The sequence below is a fragment of the Engraulis encrasicolus genome, chromosome 2 (assembly GCF_034702125.1).
Source record: "Engraulis encrasicolus isolate BLACKSEA-1 chromosome 2, IST_EnEncr_1.0, whole genome shotgun sequence".
Taxonomy (NCBI): Eukaryota; Metazoa; Chordata; class Actinopteri; order Clupeiformes; family Engraulidae; genus Engraulis; species Engraulis encrasicolus.
Window position 1 is genome coordinate 7,100,081 of NC_085858.1, and position 22,850 is coordinate 7,122,930.

At 46.4% G+C, this 22,850-nt stretch overlaps 1 protein-coding gene across 7 annotated transcripts in view; it reads left to right on the forward strand.

Annotated features, from left to right (window-relative positions):
* The window catches only part of epn3a (epsin 3a), a 26,173-nt gene continuing 3,323 nt past the window's right edge, over positions 1 to 22,850 (forward strand). The window contains exons 1-8 of one of the 7 annotated variants that reach the window (XM_063220989.1): positions 1 to 345; positions 3,651 to 4,453; positions 11,551 to 11,846; positions 17,671 to 17,751; positions 18,520 to 18,609; positions 19,634 to 19,720; positions 20,459 to 20,606; positions 22,518 to 22,697. In XM_063220989.1, coding sequence (XP_063077059.1) covers positions 3,862 to 4,453; positions 11,551 to 11,846; positions 17,671 to 17,751; positions 18,520 to 18,609; positions 19,634 to 19,720; positions 20,459 to 20,606; positions 22,518 to 22,697 — 1,474 coding nt within the window. In that variant the 5' untranslated portion in view covers positions 1 to 345; positions 3,651 to 3,861. Of the gene's footprint in view, positions 521 to 3,650; positions 4,454 to 11,550; positions 11,847 to 17,670; positions 17,752 to 18,519; positions 18,610 to 19,633; positions 19,721 to 20,458; positions 20,607 to 22,514; positions 22,698 to 22,850 lie in introns of all 7 variants that reach the window. The other 6 variants (XM_063220971.1, XM_063220979.1, XM_063220964.1 and 3 more) reach the window with 6 other exon arrangements.

The window sequence follows — 22,850 nt, forward strand, 5'->3', positions numbered from 1 at the left end:
TCTGCAGGCAACGCGCCCTCCCTATCCTCCCCATTCCCCAGTTCAGTCCACTGCTTGGTTGGGGGGGTCGTCTATGTTATCTGCAGGCTCGGCGCCCGCGTTTGGTATCGTGTCTCATACTAGTAACTGGTCTGTTTTACTCCAAGGAGTACAGTTTGGTGAAATAATACGACCATGAACGCGTTCTAGAAGAAACGGCATCCAAAATTTCCCTTCCGACCAGGTTTTGGTCATGTACTTTTTCATGCTGCTTTAGAAGAGTTGCGCACACGTAGCATGGGAAGGGGAAGCATTCTTGGCCAAAGGATCCCTAACGTGGGACCCATATTACGGACAATGTGAGAGGTAAGAGTGGAAGTTGTCCACGAAAGTCGCATTCCTGCTTTCCTTTAACAAGGCGGGATGTTTTAGCGCAAACCACAGCACCCAGCTGAGTCACGGCTTGTTGGGTAGCTGGCGTGAACTGGGTTGTGTTCACTCTATTTGACGCAATATAACTTAACGCTGGCATTCTCTCAAGGTAAGTTATGGAATTCTGTTAATATAATTGTTGTTATTGAATGGTTGTGTGTTAATTATGTCAACCAATGCTGTGTTGTGCTCCGCCCTGGTTGGAAGGTTTATTTGGAAATGGGTTAGAGCTAAAAGCGACGGGACCCAGTGTCGTCGTCGCAGGACTGGCTGTCGCTGAACTCTTCATCCGTTCTCTCTGTTCAGTTACGAGATTTGAATTTGTATGTGAAAACCTGGGTGCCGAGCCAGATGCTCGAGATGGGCTCGCATTCCAGCGTAGGCAAATTAATATCAAACCGCATGTCGTGAAAGTTAGTGAGCATTCTCCTGACTAGTGGAAGTCGGCATACAGACTGAGACTCCCAACGGAGTTCGCTCCCGGACGTGCGGTCCCCGGTGTTTCTATCACTCCCGGACTTGCGGTCCCCACCCGATTATATTTCACGTATTATCATATACTGCCACATACAAGCAATTTAGGGTTAGGTTTAGGTTTAGGGTTAGGGTTAGGGTTAGGTTTAGGGTTAGGGTTAAGGTTAGGGTTAAGGTTAGGGTTAGAAACAAAAAACTAACATCAACAAGATAACTGGCTCCGTAATATGGCGGTGGTACCGTTAGTCTGGCTAGTGGGAGCGAGATGAAATGGGAGTGTAATGAGATGGGAGCGTGAATCTGGGAATCGTGGAAGTCATAGCCGCTTTAGCCAATAGCCTAGAACTACTCACTATTTATTTACTTGGGGCCCATTGTCGTCTGAAATCAGAGTTTCAGGTGGGCCGCCAGAGTGAGGAGTTGTTACATTGTAACCTTACCTTCATATTCGGTAGTCTCCTATGTGCCGGTGGGTGGGTAACTTTCTAAACCACAGGCCACCAAATGTGGGCCTGCCTTTGGAGAACGGTTGCTGTACTGAACTAGGGGATTGTTTTCTGTATGTTTGCCAGCTGTCTCACATTCCAACGCTCGGTCCCATTGATTCGAAAACTAAATACAAGCATCCTCTGTCATTGCAGCAAGGTCAAAGTCTCTTTTTGTGATTCAGTGTTTTTATTTAATCGTTACTATACAATGTGCACTTGTGCTTATGTGCTGGGGAAGAAGTTCAGAAGGGTTGTGTGACTTTTCTATAGTATTGGTGTATAGCCTGCTATTATTGTCGCAGCTAAAGGGTGACAAACTATTTTGGGGAGGACAGAGTGAATGTGAGAACCAGTTCTGCCATCGCCACAGAATGCAGAAGGAATTTAGTTCAAAGAGGACAATGCTGCCGTGACAATGCGAATCCCACCGTCACAGCAGCTACTTTTGTCACCCATCAGGCCAGTCATTTGCCTAATACTAATTAAATCTGGTAGGCCAGTGTTGTATTATTGTTGAGTGAAAGAAATGGATCATGTGATTATCTGTCACTGGAAACATAGAGACCTTGTAGCACCTTGCAGATGCTGCTAAAAGTAACCAGGGTGTTCTACTTTGCATAGAGCCATATGCAGAATAAATGTACACAACATACTACAGGGGGGCAATCAACTACCGTAAAAAGCTTTTATACTGGGACTACTATGAATTTTACGGGCATCTGGGCTGGCAACCAATCTGAAAAGTACCACCGCCACAGCATGTTGTGACTTGGGGCCTCTGGTGTGGGCTTCTGGTAGAGCTTGAGTCCAAGGATGTAGTCATCTGACTCAAGCAGAGCACCATCAGTGGCCAGCTGTTCCTATGTCACCATTCTATTTCCATCTCATCACTTTACAGCTTGGAATGATGATTGCTGGCCAGATTTAGTTTGTGAATGAAAGGCAAAGCAAAACTGTTAAAGCAGTTGGCTGGAGCGGTGATGCTGGAGCATTTCTGGACCCTTTAGCAAAAAATCAACAACCTTTGTCGGAAATGGTTTTTCCATTACTGTACTGTTTGCTGACCAACCCTCAGAGGCCAGGTAATGGCCTGAAGGGGGCCCTAAGCAGTTCCTCAAGTTACCTTTGGACAACCTGTATCTCTGTAAGAGAACCAGGCAGGAACATTGATGTATAGAACTACACGGGCGGTGTAGACATGTTCATATATTTGGGCTTGAAGAACTTGACAGGGCATTATGAGGAACTTCATGTATTTTTTGTATCCGAGTTAATGTCCTGTCAATGCATATTTAGCGCCTAGTTGGTCAATGTTGCGCTTGAGCATATTCTAGTGTGGCCACAGGTCCTGTGTGTATTTGCATCCAAACGACTTCATTTTGCTCCCGATAATGAGTGGAAATTGGCATGGGCTTGTGCCGCCAGCCGCACCATTGAACTGTGGTGTTTAATGGTTCTATGTCAAGAAAATTCCATGACCTTTGTGAGCATGTGAAACGGGAATGCTAAGCTTTTTAGTAAGACATTTGTGCAGCTAGTAATTGTTTGATACTGCCCTATATGTGAAAGCTTAAATGCGTATATGACTTGAGTGCTTCCACAAATCCGGGTAGCTTTTCTCCCTCTGGCCAAACATTGTGGCAGAATGGATTTTCTTTGTACATTACTGCTTGTGTCTTTTCTCATCACAGGAAGAGAGACGCTTCTTCAACTTCACCACACCCACAGATTTTTCCCTCAAACTCGTTTGTACTGGGAGAGAGAGAGAGCGAGCTTAGTGCTGAGTGTTGTGTTTCCAGTTTTCCCTCTATTATTTATTTATCTGTGTGTTTGTGAGTATGTGTCCCGGGAGTCCATGCTGTCATTGAGTGCTCTGGAATGAGGCATGAAAGCATTTGTGAAATGTGCAATGTGTGGTGAGCGAGCTGTGTGTTGGGCTAAAGTGGGGTTGTTTTTGCAGCCGGTCAGTCAGGGAGACTGTGTCTTAGCATGGCAAGAGCATTATGGGATGTGTGTCTGTGTCTCTCTCTCTCTTCCTTAGGCCCCTGCTTAGGCAAGTCGATGAGCCTAATGTTTTTCTACTGCTCCAGCTGAAACTCTATGCTGTGTGGTTTTAGAGGGCTTTTGCAGTGACACCTTTTTTCTGCCTTCTCTCTCTCTCTCTCTCTCTCTCTCTCTCTCTCTCTCTCTCTCTCTCTCTCTCTCTCTCTCTCTCTCTCTCTCTCTCTCTCTCTCTCTCTCTCTCTCTCTCTCTCTCTCTCTCTCTCCCCTATTCAGCAGGTCCTCATGTCATTGATACAGCTGCTTAACGGAAGTAAAGGCCAGACCCCGTGTTCAAATCCACCTCTGAAGTGACATCAGCCAATCAAGTTTCCCCTCTCTCCCTGCAGTTGTTTGGGGGTGCTACTTTTTTGGATTTCCCAGTTGGACTGGTGTAGGGGGAGGGCGGACCTACGCCTTCCCACGGCCCCTGTACATAGACGTCACCATGACCACCTCATCGCTGCGCCGCTCGGTCAAGAACATTGTCAACAACTACACGGACGCGGAGATCAAAGTGCGCGAGGCCACCTCCAACGACCCATGGGGACCGCCGACCTCGCTCATGGCGGAGATCGCCGACATGACCTTCAACGTGGTGGCCTTCACCGAGGTCATGGGCATGATCTGGAAGCGCCTCAACGACCACGGCAAGAACTGGCGGCACGTCTACAAGGCCCTGATGCTGCTGGACTACCTGATCAAGACGGGCTCGGAGCGGGTGGCCCAGCAGTGCAAGGAGAACATCTACGCCGTCCAGACCCTGAGGGACTTCCAGTACATCGACCGCGACGGCCAGGACCAGGGCATCCACGTGCGCGAGCGCGCCAAGCAGCTGGTCTCCCTCGTCCGCGACGACGAGCGGCTGAGGCAGGAGAGGGCCCAGGCCCACAAGACTCGGGAGCGCATGGCCGGCGGTAGCCTGGGCTACGGGTCCATGCCGCCACCGTACCCAGGCCGCAGGACCAGCCAGCCCAGCATGGGAGCCCTGTACGGGGATGAGTACAGCAGATCGCGGGGGTCGCCATCCTCCTATAATTGTGAGTACAAAAGAGACGCATGTCAGTCATCTTATCTGCAGAAGTGTCAAAACACACATTCAGTGAACCATCATTCAAATAAACGCACAGACGACTTAACTGATTATTCAATAGTCAATGATGTTACCAGTGCGTAGTGTTCTGCTAAGTCTCTGCTAACCTGCTTACCTTACCCTCAGACAAGGGGTGTGATGCACTCCGCTGTAAGAACACAGAGCACATAGACTTGTAATTGAAGTTAGTTTATGTCCTGTTTACTGTGGTGTTGGGCATCTTACTCGTGTTTATTGTATTGATTTTGTGAAGACTCCTCGTTATGCACCTGTCTTGCTGGTACTTTCAGTTTTATTCCTCTGTAATGCTGCCAACAGGACACGTCAAACTCTTTGCCAACTTCCTTCTCTACTTCTATGGGAGTGGGAGAATTCTAGACTTCTCAATGGCCAAGTCTCGTTCTCTCTCAACAAATGAAAAGTTAGCACTACCAAACACCTTCTTTTCACAATCTGGTGTCATTACAGTTGAGAAATTCTACAAATTTTACGTTGTTGACTTTTCCTTTAAAATTTGTTTTGCTACAATTCCCCTCTGACTGCATTACACATCTCTGGTGTTCAGTTAAGGTTTTAGGTGGGATGTCCCATGCAGATCTCTGCCTCTCCTGTTCAGTTTTTCTGGTTCCATCCGGGCTCAATCATGTGGTTTCTGAGTTTCAGTCACGGTGCACTGTACTTCTACTTGGTGCATGGTGATCTTGATCTATGGCCTGCATTCCTCTCATTCTCTCACTACTTGCTCGTTCAGGAAAAACAAGCCCAGAAAATGGAAGCACTGTTCTCCCTGTGCAGTCTGAGCGAAACGCAAAATGAAATGGCATTCCCAAAGTTGTGTGTGTGTGTGTGTGTGTGTGTGTGTGTGTGTGTGTGTGTGTGTGTGTGTGTGTGCGTGTGCGTGTGCGTGTGCGTGTGCGTGTGCGTGTACGTGTGCGTGTGCGCGTGCGCGTGCGAGTGCGAGTGCGAGCGAGCTGTGTGCGTGTGCGTGTTTTTGCACCCAGTTCTAGTAGATAGTCTTGATTAGTCAAGTATGTGCGATCGTTGTTTGTGTGCATGCTCATATCTAGTGGCAAGTATGTGTCACGAGCCTTGCGGAGCAAGACATGACTTTGGCATTTGGTAACAAGACGACCTGTTCCAGAGTGACGTGTCTCCAGCCTTGGTGTCGAGAAGGAAACGAGCCAGTCAGCAGCACCTGCTAAAACCCCAAGCTATTCTCTGGTAAGGTTTATGGTGCCCCAACCATGGCAGCTACACCACAAACCACTGTTTACACTGTCAAGCTCTGCTTGTCGCAAATGTGCCATAATTGGCATGGAGAGTGTAAAGCGCACGCAGCAGCATATGGGTCGATGTCGTCTATGCTTTAAATCACTTTAGCATGGCTGGTCCCACTCGTCTACTCCCATGTTGTCATTGCGTGCTGGGTGGGGGTGGACAGCCTTATTGATTTCCATGGTGCGTTTCCTTGCTAGTGGAGGGGCGAAGGCTGGTGGATGTCTCTGTAGAGATCCCTCCCGGTGCTCAGTGAAGGCCATATACAACAAGGCTAGGCCAGCCCATTCCTGTCAAAGTTACGCTTACTGTTCTGCTCCATTACGTTTTTCTCCCCGCTTGATTTGTTTCTCAGACACAGAGCCCCCCACACCCACACCCTCCACCGTGGTCAGACACTTTCTCCCTAGCAGAAAGGTGCTAGTCTGGCAGGCTGTCAGAAAGCATTCAGAGAACCTTGTTAACCTGACTCCTATAGTGGGGTCGTCATAGGCTCAGTCATTTCAAATTGGTGTTAAAGTTTGGTTTTCATTTCCAAGTTGAAGTTTTGGGTCTATAGAACAATTTGAGTTCGAGTGTCAAACACACAGATAACAAAATGGCCTGCGGGGGGCGCTCTAAAATATATAAACTGCTATAACTTTTGATTGGTTAAACCAAATTTAACATATGAGCTATGTATGGATTCAGCATGAAGAGGAGAAACCGGTGAGCTAAGTAATGTTACCACATTAAAGACACGCTATGTAAAAGACACACTTTTAGCCAATGGACAGCTAAATCCGGGCTTTTTTTAAGATAAAGGGTGGAAATGCCCTCAAAGTTGCAATGAAAAATAATGTATTGTTACAAGTTATTGTAAACAAAGCCTGGGTTATCACTTAACTTGATTTGTTCAGAATATCCCTGAAGCATAGATAATAATAGGATGCCTATACACAAATATGGCTCCATATAGCCTAAGTTATGTGATATTTAGCACCCAACTTGCACCTTTGAGTGTATGAATTTAGGAACATGAGTACCAGCTTTTTGTTCCAATCAAGCCATAATTTTATTCACAACTTAAAAACTTTATATCTGGAAGAAAGTAAATCAATAATAATAATAATAATAATGATAATAATAATAATAAATACTATGGGGAGCATCATTTTTTCCTGCATTCAAAAAGAAAACAGAAGACCATAGGGCTAACATTTATTCCAATACTCCACTCTACAATAACTATGACAGAGAACAGATGCAAAAACAGTCAGTGGTCAGTCTTAGAAATTGCATGTACACTTGCACAGACGTGTGCACTTTAACTCTGCCTTTATGAACTTGCACCGAGATCTGGCAGGTCTATTTGTACAAGTACTAGTACAGCTGCACTTCACCTCTAGTTGGAATACATCTTTGGCAACTGCATCTTTGGTAGTGTAGTCCAAATCTGGGAACTGTTCATTTGTTACCAGATTGGCAGGCCTTTCTGGCAAATGCAGATGATAAGAACGGTTTTCATTCCTGTCAGCTGGTAACAAATGGACAGTTATGACAGAGATGTTCTCATAACAGCAGATGATTGTGTCTACCATGTATGAAATAGTCCTATAGTATTATTTAGTATGCTTGCCAAAGGCCTCTGCTTGCTGCCAGCAAGCAGACTAATTGTTCTCCAACAGTTTATTTAGTATGTTTGCGGGAAAGCATACCAATTGTTCATCAACAGTTTATTATTATTCTAAATTTTTCCATTCACCTCGGCCTATGGGAATCGCCATTCATTAGTACGCCGGCTTTGAATCGTTGCAGCGTTCGAGATAGAGACACGGTTCGAGTCCCAAATTGAATGGCTCGAAAAGGGCTCAGGGTGGTGTATTTTTTGCTGGCCTACCCCCTTTCATTCGTTCACCAGACTTGTTTTTCCTCAGTTATCTCTCTGTTTTCCCCCTCATTGAAATTAATGGTAGAATAGTCAAGATGATGATGTCACAAATTGTGTCAGTTACAGTGAGAGGCGACCTGTCCTAGGGTTTTTAAGGTATCAACTAGGTAAAGGCATTGTCAGAGAGGTCTTGGCTCTGAATACAAACTGTGTGAAGATCATAAGCCAACTCGTAAAAATGTTTCGGAGAGAGCAGTTTTAAAATCCCTATGATGTGACCCCATTCACTTACAAAAACAAATGTGTGAACAGCTCAGCGCATAGGCCTGAATATGTCCATTTTTTGACTCAACCATTTGGCCTTGAAAAGTGATCTCAGCTTTGACATGAAGAGCAGGGTTGTGCCATTTGTGTGTCAATATCATCTGACAACTTGCAAAACTTTTGGAGATATGACAGTGTAAAAATAAGGCTGCACATATTATTCAGCTATTGACCGCCAAATTGTCACCTTTAGAATCTTCATTCATACACACACAGGAGGTCTACATTACTTACTGTATCATTGACACACACACATACAGCCATGTAGAACTTTAGACCTCTGCTGTCACCTGGGCAACCATGGCCTAGTATGCTGCTGTAGCCACTGTATACAGTAAATGGCAGTGGCCTACTGGGTAGGGTGTTGGTCTGTCAGAGGGTTGCAGGTTCGAATCCCACCCTTACCTCTCCCTACCCATCCATTGCTGAAAGGCACCTGAAGCATCTCCACACACACACACACACACACACACACACACACACACACACACACACACACACACACACACACACACACACACACACACACACCTCTCTCTCTCTCTCTCACAGACAGACAGACAGACAGACACACACACACACACACACTCAGACCTCTATCTCTTTCCCTCGTGTTTCTCTGTGTGTATACAACAGCTCTGTGTGTGTGTGCATAAGCCGCAAGCATACTAATAGCATTGTCTCTCCGGAAAGTCTTTTTGTTATTATTATTATTATTATTATTATTATTATTATTATTATTATTATTATTGATGTCTTTTCTTCCAGATACGTTTTTTTGTGATTTTATGTGTGAATAGAATATGGCTTGATTGAAAAAAGTTGATACTCATGATCCTAAATTCATAAACTCAAAGTTGCAAATTGGGTCCTAAATATCACATAGGCTTTATGCAGCCCTATTTGTGTATAGGTATCCTAGGTATCTTTGTGCTTCAGGGATATTCTGAAAAAATCAAGTTGATTGATATCCCAGGCTTTATTTACAATAACTTGTAACAATAAATTATGTTTCATTGCAACTTGGAGGGCATTTCCACCCTTTATCTTAAAAAAAACCCTGAATTTTGCTGTCCATGGGCTAAAAGTGTGTTTATGACATAGTATGTCTTTAATCCAGTAACCAAATACTTAGCTCACCAGCTCCTCCTCTTAATGCTGAATCCATGCATACCTCATATGTTAAATTTGGTTAAACTAATAAAAAGTTATAGCAGTTTATATATTTTAGAGCGCCCCCCGCAGGCCATTTGGTTATCTGTGTGTTTGACACTCGAACCCAAATTGTTCTGTAGACCCTAAACTTCAACTTGGAAGTGAAAACCAAACTTTAACAACAATTTGAAATGACTGAGAAAAATTGCATAGGCCTACGACCCCACTACTATAGCTGAAGCCAAACTGAAGGGCATTCAAAGCATTTAGGCCCTCCATGATAACCCAATAAGCCTTTCAACATGCTGTGAACCTGAGGTAATTGAGTTTACAGATTTTTTTCTCTCTCTCTCTATCTCTCTCTCTCTCTTTTTTTTTTAGCTGGCAGCTGTTCAATATTATATATACGGTACGGCATCCCCCTAAAGATAAGCAATCTCAATTCTCATGAGATCAGTGTGATTCGGGTTCTGGACTGGCAGGACAAGAATCATATTTGTGTTGGAGTGGTGCCAAGAAATCTGGGGGAAGTACAGTGCCGCCCTGTTCTGAAACTCGCTCAGCGCCGGCGTGCTGCTGTGTGCAGCTGTTGAGAAGCACTGGCTGAGTGACATCCTCCATAGATGTGGGGTTTGTGTTTGCCGCGCGGGTGCTTCAGAGGAGACGTTGGATTAGGAACATTGTTAATGTTCGTTTTTTTTGCAACATTATCTGTCCTATTCTTGGGGCCTCTAGTACACGCCCTAAAAAAAGATCTATTTTTAATTCATCCTTTCACCCTCTAAGCCCTACCTATTTGAAGTCAGACCAAGTTAGCAAAGTCATTTTTCCTCAGCCAATCTCGCATGTCACCATGTTCAGTGTGCATGCTAAGCAGGGAATGGCAGGGCCTGTAGGAAGTATCATACACATGTACTATGTATAGTATACTGTATGTCTATGGGAAGTATGGTCTAGGTGGGGCGGGAAAGGTTGAGAACTTTTATTTTGGAAATCAGATGGAGGTTGTGGATTGTGTGCCAGTTCCCTAGTTGGTGGGGGGAGGTGGTGATGAGTTTGGTGTTGGTGCACTTCGCCACACTGGTCAGTAGACGAGCGGACAGAGAGACAGAGGAAGAGCTGTACTTAGGCGGCGCTTTGTTTGTGTGTGAGATTATCTGTGTGTGTGTGTCTGCCTGCCTGCTTTGTACATGCACAAGTGTGTGTGTCTGTGTCTGTGTCTGTGTCTGTGTCTGTGTGTGTGTGTGCGTTCATATGTGCGTGTGTGTGTACACGGTCGATTGTGTGTGTGTGCATTCGTATGTGCCAGTGTGTACACGGTGGAGCGCGTGTGCATTCCAGGCCAGGCATAGGCCTTTGAGAGGCACTGCAGTGGAATTGATGGGAGGCTCAGAGGTGGCGAACTCTGCCAGCGTCTGACTCTGCTGCTGCTGGCCTGACCGGGCATTCAGTCCCGGGCACTGCCAGTCTCAACCCCCACCACCCTGCCACCCCGTCTGCCACACCCCGTACCTCACTTGTTTAGACTTTGGGAGACGTGCATTCTGCAACTTGCCAGGTTCTGCAACCTGCCGTGTGTGCGTGTGTGTGTGCGCACGTGTGTGTGTGCGCGCGTGTGTGTGTGCGCGTGTGTGTGTGCGCGTGTGTGTGTGCGCGCGTGTGTGTGTGCGCGCGTGTGTGTGTGCGCACGTGTGTGTGTGTGTGTGCGCGTGTGTGTGTGCGCGTGTGTGTGTGCGCGTGTGTGTGTACGCGTGCGTGTGTACGCGTGCGTGTGTGCGCGTGCGTGTGTGTGCGTGTGCTCGCGTGTGCGTGCGTGCGCGCGCGCGCGCACGCACGCGTGTGTGTGTATACTCACGTGTTTGTGTGTTAGTGTGTTTGTACGTGTGTGTATTGATGATGATGGTGATCCTGTGTATAGCATAAGCCGCCCCTTCATGCCCCCCTCCCTGTCCTCTGTGCCCCTGTACAGGCGGGCTATTGTTCCCAGCTGGGAGGCAGTGGCGGGAGGGGAAGTAATCCCGGGACGAGGGCTGGGCGGGCGCACAGCGCACACGGCTCGGGTGCCTACTATAGGGCAACTTAATATGCGCACGCTGTGCCAGCTCACACGAAAACTCAGCCTAATTCCACCACCCCACCCCCATGCCCCTCCTGTCCTCCATCCCCCTCCCCTTCATCACCAACCACCCAACCTCAACCATACCCCCTTTTCTTAATCTTGTGGCTTATTAAAGGGTTTCAATTGAGTTTCTCTCTCTCTCTCTTTTCTGTGTGTATCTGTGTCTGTCTTGTCTTTTGGCTTGTCCTTCTTCTTCTTCTTCTTCTTCTTCGTTCTCCCTCGCTTGTAAAACCTTCCTCCCTCTCTCCATCGGGTCCTCTTCTCTTCTCTTCTCTTCCCTCATCCTCCTGCTTCTTCTCAGCCTCTTCTTCCTCCCCCCAACTAGCGCCGGATCTGGAGCAGGCTCGGCCCCAGACCAGCGGGGAGGAGGAGCTGCAGCTGCAGCTGGCGCTGGCCATGAGCCGAGAGGAGAGCGAGAAGACGGCCCCCGGCCACGGGCACGGGCACGGACCTGGGCACGGGCATGGGCATGGGCATGGGCACGGCCAGGGGCACGGCCAGGGGCACAGCCAGCCCCCCCAGCAGCACCCCAAACCTGAACACCGCCACGCCGCCGCTGCCGCCACAGTCACCGCCACCGCCACGCCTGCTGCCAGTGTGAGTGTCTCTGTGTATCTGTGCTAACTAAATGTGTGCATTGTTTGCATGTGTAATAAATATTATGAAGTGAATATGATATAATTCATAGATTAATGTCTGTTTTTAATGAGTGTAGGTATGTGTGATGGGTGTGTGGTGTGTCTTTATTTGTGCTTGTTTGACTCTGGTTGTGTGTTGGTCTGTGTTTGTGTGTGAGAGTGTCTCAGATCTTTGGTGTGTGTGTGTGTGTGTGTGTGTGTGTGTGTGTGTGCGTGTGTGCATGTGCACAAGTGTGTGTGTGTGTGTGTGCGTGTGTGTGCGTGTGTGTGTATGTGTGTGTGTGTGTGTGTGTGTGTGTGTGTGTGTGCGCGTGTGTGCGTGTGTGCATGTGCACAAGTGTGTGTGTGTGTGTGTGTGTGTGTGTGTGTGTGTGTGTGTGTGTGTGTTAGTGTTGTGATGTGATGCTCTGGTGCTGCTCTGCTGCAGCAGCAGCCTCAAGCATACCTTGCTCATCCCAAGGATTCATGTTTGATAAAAATGTGCCAAGGTCCCCCTGGAGAGAATAGTGGTGAGTTAGCAGTGATTTATAGCGATGCTTTGGAGAGGCTTCTCCCCTTGGGCCGCTGCTTTGTAAGGAGGAAGGAGAGGGAAGCAAGCTTGCAGCCTGCAGAGCGGTGGAATATCCAGTGGGCTCGCTCACATCAACTAGCGTGCACAGCTTCCCCAATTACATTACACACATTCCCATACCTCACAACTTTCCAAAAGCTCCTCCTGTGCTTTTGAAGTGATGTAGAAAAAAATGTACTGGTGGTATATATTAAATTCTCTCGTCCTGACTTGGTTTTGTTTTTTAATGAATCCCCATTAAAACAGAGGGATTGTGCTGATGCGTGAACGTTACAAACGGAGAACAGTATTGCTTTCATTTGAGACTTCTTTCATATTGCAGCAGCAGCAGCAGCCGGCTGTGTTGTGGGCCTGGTGTTTGTTATTATTCAGTGGCCACGGCCAGGCCCTGTCAGCATTTCTGCCTTGTCGTCTGGCCTGCCCTGCCAGGCCACACTGGAATCAATAGCACCAGCAGCCAATGCTGCGAGCCCTGTGGCACCGACCGCACCGGCTCTACCGTTGTCACCATGCCGATGGCTCATAAAGCCTGTAAACACTTGCCCCGATTGGTGTGGTGATGGCCAAGGCCTTACAGACACTGTTTGCCCGCAGTACATGCCGGAGCATCTGTCTGTGCAGTATCCTCAAGGCCAGCCTTAAAAGCTCTTCTCGTCCATTAGCCTAGCAGAGGGAGGGAAAGGGAGAGAAGGGAGGGGAGGCGGAGAGTGCATTTACTCTAATCACACTTCCTGATGGATCAATTTTTAATGTGGAGGCATCCAGTCAGCTCTCCCCTGTCCACAGCCTGCCTTGACATGTGACTGTCACTAGGCGCACGTTGAGCAGGGCTGAGGCATTGATCATGCGTTTGTCATTGTGTTCAACAGCTATTGACAACATGGGAAGTTACTCATTGGGTTCAGGGTTGAGGTCGCTGATGTGTGCGTGTGTGTGTGCGTGTGCGTGTGCGTGTAGATGTGTAGATGTGTCACCAACAAAGTCTTTAGTCAGTTCCATCTCACCAGTTGTAGTGACTAGCTTAACTGTACTGTGCCCAAATGAATCAAAAAGTCTGTCTTGAGTTTGTCACGCATTCATTCCGACAGAAAACAGGATTCAGAATGGAACTAATAAAAATATGAATTCTCGGAAATGAATTTGTGCCTGGAAAAGCCATGCAATTTTATGAATTCAATGAGAGTTTTGTAAAGCCATGGAATTGTTTTGTCTCTTTTTAGGCAGCCATTGTGAGACTATGATTACCGTATTTCCAGCAGCAGCCACTTCATATAAACTAAATGCATGAACAGTTTTTGGAGTTTGAGTGGCAAGGGTTACATTTTCATATTTACCCCCAAAGCTCTATTCACGGGGGTGCCTTATCTCTTCTCAGGGAAGAATGCAAAACTTTCGGTGTGGAAAAACTATTTTTCTGTTTGAATGTGAGTGGATTCTTCAGGGAGTGCTTAACACCATGACTGTGCTGTGCTGTGCTGGTCGTTGCATGCAGTTAAACAGTTTGAACGGTACATGTCCATGACTCAAACGCCACTGTTGGTTCCACTATGACCGACTAATCTGGCTCACCTGGGGTGAGTTTCTCAAAAGAGAAGTTGCTAGCCTGTTAGCAACTTCGGTAGTTGCCAATGGGAAAATGCATTGAAAACAACAAAGTAGCTAATGTAGTAAGCAACTCTGGTTTCGAGAAATCCACCCCATGTTAGGAAAGTTGTGAAAGAGTGGGAATGTTGAGTTTGCTTCACACAATGAATGTTGTTTCACATGAATGTGTTACATTTTTACACAATGCATTTGTACTTAATTACAAAACAATTTGAATTTTAGTGACCCACTGCCCATCTGAATACACAGGGCAACATGATCTCCAAAAATTCCGTGCTCCTGGACACGGATGTTAAGGGCACAAAATCCGTGTCCAGGAGCACAGATTTTGCCAAAATTCCGTGCTCCTGGACACGGAATTGTTTTCCGTGCTCCTGGACACGGAATTGTTTTCCGTGATGGACACAGAGAAGTGCTCTCTCTATAGCAGTGTTTCCCAACCAGGGGTACGTGTACCACTAGGGGTACGCGAGCACACTGCAGGGGGTACTTGGAAAAAACGTTACTACTATAACAAATGTTTGGAGCAGTCACATCAGGACGGAGAAAGTGACATAGAACATGAATTAGGGGGTACTCATGGCACAACTTTGAGGCTTAGGGGGTACGCGAGACAAAAAAGGTTGGGAAACACTGCTCTATAGGATACTCCCACAGCTCTATGTTTCCACAGTCTTGTGTTTTCTCAGGATTTTTCTCATTTCAAATATTTTTTCTCAAAAAAAAATTATTTCCTACTGACAGGTTAGGGTTAGGGATTGTTTTGGTCTGGGCACAGCTAGTTTTCTTTCATTCATTATATGAATTTGATAGCCTAGCAACCAATTGGAAAAGGTATTTCTCAAAAATATGTCTTTAATGACAGGTTAAGGTTAGGGAATGTTTTGGTCAGGGCACAACTTAAATTGCTATAGCATTATTTTGTTTAGGATTAGCATTTGGTATGTATTTTCTAATGATAGAGTTACACAGTGCTGTGGTAATAGCCTATAGAAAGCACTTCCGTGTGCCCATCACGGAAAACAATTCTGTGTCCAGGAGCACGGAAAACAATTCTGTGTCCAGCAGCACGAGAAGGGTCCGGCTGCGTCCTGGAGCACAGGGGGCGTGTATTTAGAGGGGCGTGTATTTAGAGGGGCGTGTATTTAGGGCAGCCCTGATTGGTCCGATTCACGACGACGTCTGACGTCACGTGAAGAATGAAATATATAATGCCTACCGGCGGTAGACGTTGACTTTAGCAGTTGGTGGCTAATGTTAGCTTAGCCTACTTAGTCAAACCGGGCTTTATGTTCCTCTCATTGCAACTTATAATGTTAGGGCTTACAATAGAGTTTTGGTACCGTTTTCTCTGCTCTTATCGGTATCCAGATACATTCAATACATTTAACTGCTCCTTTGGGAATTTCGCGGCATTTTTTAAAATTATGCTCTGAGGGCAGCTTTACCGCATATCGGTAACGATATGACACATTAACTCGCTGCTCTGAGGGCGTCTTTATTGTCTACATGGTAATGCTTAGCAGCGCATGTAACCCTGCTCTTAGGGCACCTTTTCTGCAGGTTCAGGGCATATTTGATGCACACATGTACCGGTAATTCTGCTCTTAGAGCACTACAGAGCGACCATGTAACTAACACTCTGTTCTGAGAGCAGCTTCGCAGCACATAGATAGCGTTTTGTTTCCTTGGAAACGGACGCGGTTTATGTGTTACGCATACGCTATTTGACTCGGTTTTGCACTATTATGGATGTATTTCTAATCTTGACATGATAATGGACAATCTATGCGAATTTCATAATGTGTTTTTATGTGATATGGGAGTAAATGTGTTTACATCCCGTCTGGGATTTGTTAAACTAGCTGGCCCGCTAGTTAGCTAGCAAGTGCTAGGTCTCTACACTACATCATGTGTCAAAAGTGGAAAGATTTGCCGACACTCTAGGCTGTGGATATAAAACTGGTCTGTGAATGTTTTCAAAATGTTTTGCTTTGACAAATTGCTGATATTAAACATCCAAATCCTGGTGTTTCTTTGTTTATGATTGGGCCATTGAGACAGATCGATTCTAATATCTATTACTTACTTGCTAGCTAACTAGCGGACTAGCTAACAAATCCCAGACGGGCGTACTGTTAACACATTTTACTCCCATGTTACATAAAAACGCATTTTGAAACTCGCACAGATTGTCCATTAGAATGTCAAGATTAGAAATGCATCCATAATAATGCAAAACCGAGTCAAATGACATACATTTATCGCTTCGTCAGTCTGTCTGGCTTCATCTCCGTTCCGTTTCCAAGGAAACAAACGCTATCTTTAGAAAAGTAACCCCGCACTTAAAGTAGGCTACCTTCGGATTGGTAGATGCTAGGGAAATACCGTTTTCAGTTTTGGAGAGCTGAGGTTCTCAGCTTTTAAACAAGACCCATGGTGTGTCTTTAGGTCTAATTAAAAAATATTATGTGTCAGATCGAAAAAATGAAGTTTTGAATGGGTTTCAATGGCTCCAAGTCAGGGGTAGTCCACCAGCAGCGGTCGTCGTGAATCGGACCAATCAGGGCTGCCTTAAATACACGCCCCTCTAAATACACGCCCCTCTAAATACACGCCCCCTGTGCTCCAGGACGCAGTCGGACTCTATTGAGGAGCACGGAATTTTGGCAAAATCCGTGCTCCTGGACACGGATTTCGTGTCTTTAGCATCCGTGTCCAGGAGCACAGAATTTTTGGAGATCAGGCTGCACAGGGAATGTATAGATGAGGTGCCATGGAAATTGCAGTACATTTTTCGTGGCTGTCTCCTTTAGGCCCATTCATTTGGTAAACTACTGTGTACATATTTATTCCATGACCGCAGGCTCTATCCAACAATCTGTACAAAGGTACAATCATTGGTTAGAATGTGGGAAGCATTTACACACACATCCTATTACACATAGAGTCAGATGGTGAAAAGGTAGAACCCAGAAAATCTTTGGTTAGGGTATGATTGGGCTTTCAGAATGTCTATAATGGAGTAGAATGCAGTGTACAGTACATACAGTACTTTTCTGTCCTTCTATTACCTCTGCCAAGGAGGTTATGTTTTCGATCACGTTGGTTTGTCTGTCTGTCTGTTTGTCTGTCTGTGTGTGTGTCAGCAGGATAACTCAAAAACGTATCTTACTTTGTGGAGTGGTTGGAAATGACAAAAGGAACAAGTGATTATAATTTGGTGGTGATACGGACCTAGGATTTTTTTTTAAAGATTCTTCACCATTGCGGGATAGGGTGAATTTTGACATTCCAGTTTCTAATTCCACAAAAAGGGGAAAAAATAGGTTGTAACATAGTCAAAGGTTCTAGCAAACTGCTTCCTTGGCAGAGGTCTGCTCTCTCTGAGTTAGGGCTGGGCGATATGGGAAAAACCCTATACCTCTACTCTGAGTGCATTTCTAGTTTTGATTATGTATTGCTTCAATGAACAAGGAATGCTTAATTTCATTGCACTTGTTACAATGATGAATGAAAAGATCTTCGATACATATACTACATTAGGGAGTAGAGTTCCAGAGCCTTTGTTTTTAAATGGGCCCTCCTTACTCTCCCTCCTGTGTAGCCTCCTGCGGCCGTGGTGGACATCGACGAGCAGACACAGCTCCAGATAGCCATGAGCCTCAGCAAGGAGGAGGCCATGAAGGTACAGCCACGAGGCGCTGCATCCTCCCTCCCATAAAGCCGCTCGTCTCCTGCTACTCCCGCTCGTCCGCCTCCTCATCCTACTACTCGTCCTCTCGCTTACACATTTCTCCACCATCTGTGTGGCTTGGCCTTCTAGTGTCTCTCCAGCGGCGACACTAACACCCTCGCATGTAGAAGGTCTCCTCTGCCTCAAAGCTTCTCAGAGCCAACCGCCTTCTGCTCTCTGCGGAAGTGCCTCATCAACCCCACAACCTCCCACCCCCCACCCCCCTGCTTTTCCCTCAGCCCCCTTCCTCACCAGCGAAGCGGCATGCGTCCCCTTGCTCCCCCCGTCTAAGTGCACTGCACTCCCTAGAGTGTTTCCCTAACCATCTCCCTCCCTCTTCGGCTTGTGGTTGATCCTAGACCTCCCCCTGCCCCTGCCCCGGACCTTTACTGGTGGTAGTGGGTAGAGAGAGAATGCGGCAGCCTTTAGAGCGGGAGAGGCAAAGCTGTGGCTTTGTGGCTTTGCCTGGATCGGTTAGTCTGGAAAGCACCGCTTGTCCTAGTATGCACTGGCTGCTTTAGACAAGTGTGCCAGTGGTATTGACCATGGACTAATTTTTTTGCCTTGTATCTCTTGTCTGTCTGTCTGTCTATCTCTCTCTCTCTCTCTCTCTCTCCCTCTCCCTCTCCCTCTCTCTCTCTCTCTCTCTCTCTCTCTCTCTCTCTCTCTCTCTCTCTCTCTCTCTCTCTCTCTCTCTCTCTCTCCTCTTTTGACTTTCAGCCCCGTCCCCCACCACCTGCTGCCTTGGATATGGATGAGGAGACCCAGCTCCAGCTCGCCCTGACCCTGAGCAAAGAGGAGCACCAGCAGGTAGTGTAGTCAGCTACAGCCTGACCTTTAAAGCCAGAGTGCAGTGTGAAAATTTGAGTTTAAACCGAAATCGGTCTTGATAACTGCTTCTTTACCTTGTGACTAAGCCTTATGGTCCAACCTAATACCAATACTTTGAAGTGCCTTTCTCTCAGTTTCAATGTTGGCGTAGTTGCTGCACTTTGCCTTTGTCAGGCAGCAGTGTTTTTTTGGGGGGGGGGGGGGGTCACGGGTAAAGAGAGTGTCTGGCACATGTCCAAATGAAGGCATCGCGACCCCGCTTGTCTCATCTTGTGCTTCAGACGGGCTGCCTCCTCTGCCTTGGTGCCACGGGGCTCTGTGTGGGCCCCCTCTTTCAGTTTGTTTTCTGACACACTGCTTCCCCTGTTCCCCCTGCTTTCTGGGTGTCCATTTCTCCAGCCCCCCACCCCCCCCCCCCCCACACACACACACACACACACACACACTCTGTCTCTCTCTCACTCACTATCTCTCTCACACACTCTCTCTCTCTCTCTCTCTCTCTCTCTCTCTCTCTCTCTCTCTCTCTCTCTCTCTCTCTCTCTCTCTCTCTCTCTCTCTCTCTCTCTCTCTCTCTCTCTCTCTCTCTCACACACACACACTCACTTGATTTCAAAAGTACACACACACACACTCTCTCTCTCTCTCTCTCTCTCTCTCTCTCTCTCTCTCTCTCTCTCTCTCTCTCTCTCTCCCCCCACCCCCCACCCCTGTCTCTCTGTGCCAGGTCTGAACAATGGAGTCTCTCACAGAGTGGTCTTTGCATAAATGCTCTCCCTTTCTTTGCGGTGACCTTAAGAACCACTGTATGTTTTTCCAGCCGCGTTCGGCGTTATGGCATGAAAGACCTCCCGTCTCTTAGCCTCGCTCTGTGTTTAATGTTTGTGTACGTCTGCGGCACTTGTAGCGTGATTTTGGCAGGTGACGACTTTGTCACGATGACTGAACATAAGTGATACTTCAGCCCTTTCATGCCCACTGTGTCCATGTGTCTTGTTGCCAGGAGCAACGGAGTCGCCAGGGTGATGAGTCGATGCTCCAGAAAGCTCTTGAGGAGAGCAAACGAGAGATGGAGGCAAAGAAAGGAGGGGTATGCAGAAAACCATATACCGTTACTGTATGACCCAACATTTTGTCATGTTATGTATGCACACATTATGATGAATGTGTACTGATGAATGCATATTTGAAGAATTTCGTTGGAAAATGGTGTATCCATTTTTGCAATGGAATGCCCAATACAAAAACGTCAATTTCCCAAAATGTTCTAAAATGGATATACACAATTTTGCTACGAAACTCTTCATTTGTTGGTTACAACTGAGAAACGAAGCCCAGTCTTGGTAGCAACACAGGGTGTACATGCAACACTGTGAGATCTTGGACTCATGCACATTATAAAGCATAATGCCTTAACATTACCATAGAAATGACCAGACATTTTCCATGTCCAAAAAGTATATACCTGTAAAAAAACATTGTTCCAACGTGGCTTTTTGTAAATTTAAAAACATAAGGGCAGCAACCCCGGCACAGGCACAGATCACTTTCTTCAAGATGTTGCATTACAGTGGATTTAATTTGCCCAACATTGTACAGCCTAGTTAAGACGTTATATTAAAGTTATTGATGAAGGCATAAACATGGGTGATGACTGAGAAATCAAACCCTGAGTAGAATCTTGTTTCTAGCAACACCGGGTGGGCAAGTCTGTGCACGTCAGCCTCTTACCAGATGCCATTCTCACAGCAGCACACACAGAGTTCTACACCACTGACCACCTCAAGTTTGGCCACCTGCACTAAGAATGTTTTCTGTCTTGTTTCAGCACTCGGCCATGATGGATCTGGTGGATATTTTTGCTCCGGCCCCTGCCGAGGCCTCGGGGGGCCACTCCTGGGACTTGGCGTCCGGAGGGGACGGTCATGCCTCAGCCTCTGGTGGCTCGCTAATGTCCGACCCCTGGGACTCACTGGGTAAGACTTTATCAGTCTGTCTTTCACAATTCACCAATTTTCAGTTTTTTACCTTTTTGTATCAGAAATGTCTTATCTTAGCTTCCTTATCTTATATATATATATATAGATGATATTACATTCATTTCTATACCACACAACTTGGTCTTGAATGAAGGTCTGACTGACTAAAACGTCAGCTTTCAGAATAGTTTGGTTTGACTAACTGAAGCAGTATTATGCTTTTCCACACAACTCTGGGACTCTGTGTAAAGCTTTGGTGCATCATGGATAGGACGACAGATGGAACAAATTTCCAGATATACCATCATTTTATATCGTATGAAAGATGAGGCATTTCAACATTCCTTTCTATACCACACAAAAGTCAGTGGTGTGGAACTCCTTGTGTAAGGTTTGGTGCATCGTTTGATGGGCAGATAAACAAGCAATTTCCAAATTCGGCCTCATTTTATGCTGCTTGAAAACATTTCATTGAGAGGTTTTGTAATTTCTTTCTAAACTACACAACTCAACAATGACTGACAGTTTCATATAATGTATGCATCAGTAGAAACCAGATGGATGATGCCAGACAGTGGTCAAGCAAACACTATTTGAATGTCTGTATTACACAGCATGACTGACAGCCAGTCAGAAATTCTTGCGGTGCCATTGAGCCAGTTGTCAGACAGACAATTGCAAGACAACAATGTCACACAACAGCAATTAGTAGCACACAGAGCACCACGTGTTGATGCAGGGCCACTGCTAGACATAGGCAGAGTATACAGAGTTCTTAGGGCACCAACCAGTGCTTGGGACACCAACCACTTTGCCCCCAATATTTGGTCTTCTAAAATTGAGAATGTCATGAAAAAAAAATGAATTAGATTACTATAGAGTAGATGATGATGATGATGATTATTATTATTGTTTAATCATGAGGGGGGCCTCCTGACCAAGTATGCTTAGGGCCTCCAAAAGTCTCCAAAAGCAGCGACCCTTCGTTGCTGAATCTACTTTCTCCAAATCAGCCAAGTTCCCTCAGCTCCATAGTTGGCCACTGAATCACTACTTGTATTCCTGCTACTTGCATCTGTCTGCAAACACAGCTTGGAGGAGCCCTTAGTTATGTTGTTGATGGCTGTGTGTTGCTAAGTAACCCGTCTGTCTGGACACATAACGTGTATTTAATGTGCTGCCAAGTGGCCGGCGGGCAGCCTCTGCCTGATGCAAGCTCAGAGTGCGAGCTTTAACGGCGTTAGTTGCCAAGATACATGCAGTTGCATTGGGGTGCCGTTTGCTAAATCACTGATTTTAAATGTGTTGCTTAAATAACCAATAGGCCTACTATAGTTTTTAGAAAAAAAAGTTTTGGCCTTTATTATTACAGGACAGTGTGAGTAGACAGGAAATGATTGGGAGAGAGAAAGTTGGGGCAGGGCCGGGAAATTACCCCAGCCGGTTCCCGTGGGCAATGTAAGCCCAAATGTGGGAGGCTTAGCGCAAGTCCTACTACAGTTCATTTGGTAGTGTGTGGTGTACCTTCCTCAAATGAAAACACGTAACCTACCAGCTATGTACCTGCACCGTGGGGCAGCCGTCATTAGAAGGATGTAAGCCGCAAGTACAGCCCTCCCGGCCGAGACGGCATGAAACTAGTGAGTCCCGTAAGCTCAGAGTGCATGCGTGGGTGCCTTGCGAACCTCCTGGTTTTACCCCATTTGTTATCCAAAACTCTGGCACAGTTTGTGCCACAGATGTTAGCTTCGCCTACACAATAGTGCATAAACGAATCAAAATACTTTTACCTTCAAATTCCAAAACATATGGGGGACTGACTTTACACAAGTTCCCATAACTTAAATGTAACTATTATTTTATTTTAATTTGTCTGAACTCTGCCCCGTCCTTGTACTCTGCCAGAAGGCAGCTCAGCAAGAGGTGCCAGTGGCTCGTGGTTGGTGGCTCCGTCGGCTTCCTCCACCGGCCTCCCTCCACAGCAGCCGTGGGATCAGAGGTCCAAACCGACCGACCCGTGGGACGCCCCGCCGAGAGGAGGGCCCAGCATGGCCGGGCAGGCGTGGGGCTCATCTCCTGCCCATAAAGGTACCAATTTCCCTCTCTCACCCTAGTCATATAACTGGAAAGATTGGATGATGGATGTTTTTTTTGTTACAATTATTGTTGTCATTGTCAATTGCACTTTTAACAGACAAGAATGACATTTCTTGTCCATATGAAATTGAAAAATAATGTTTG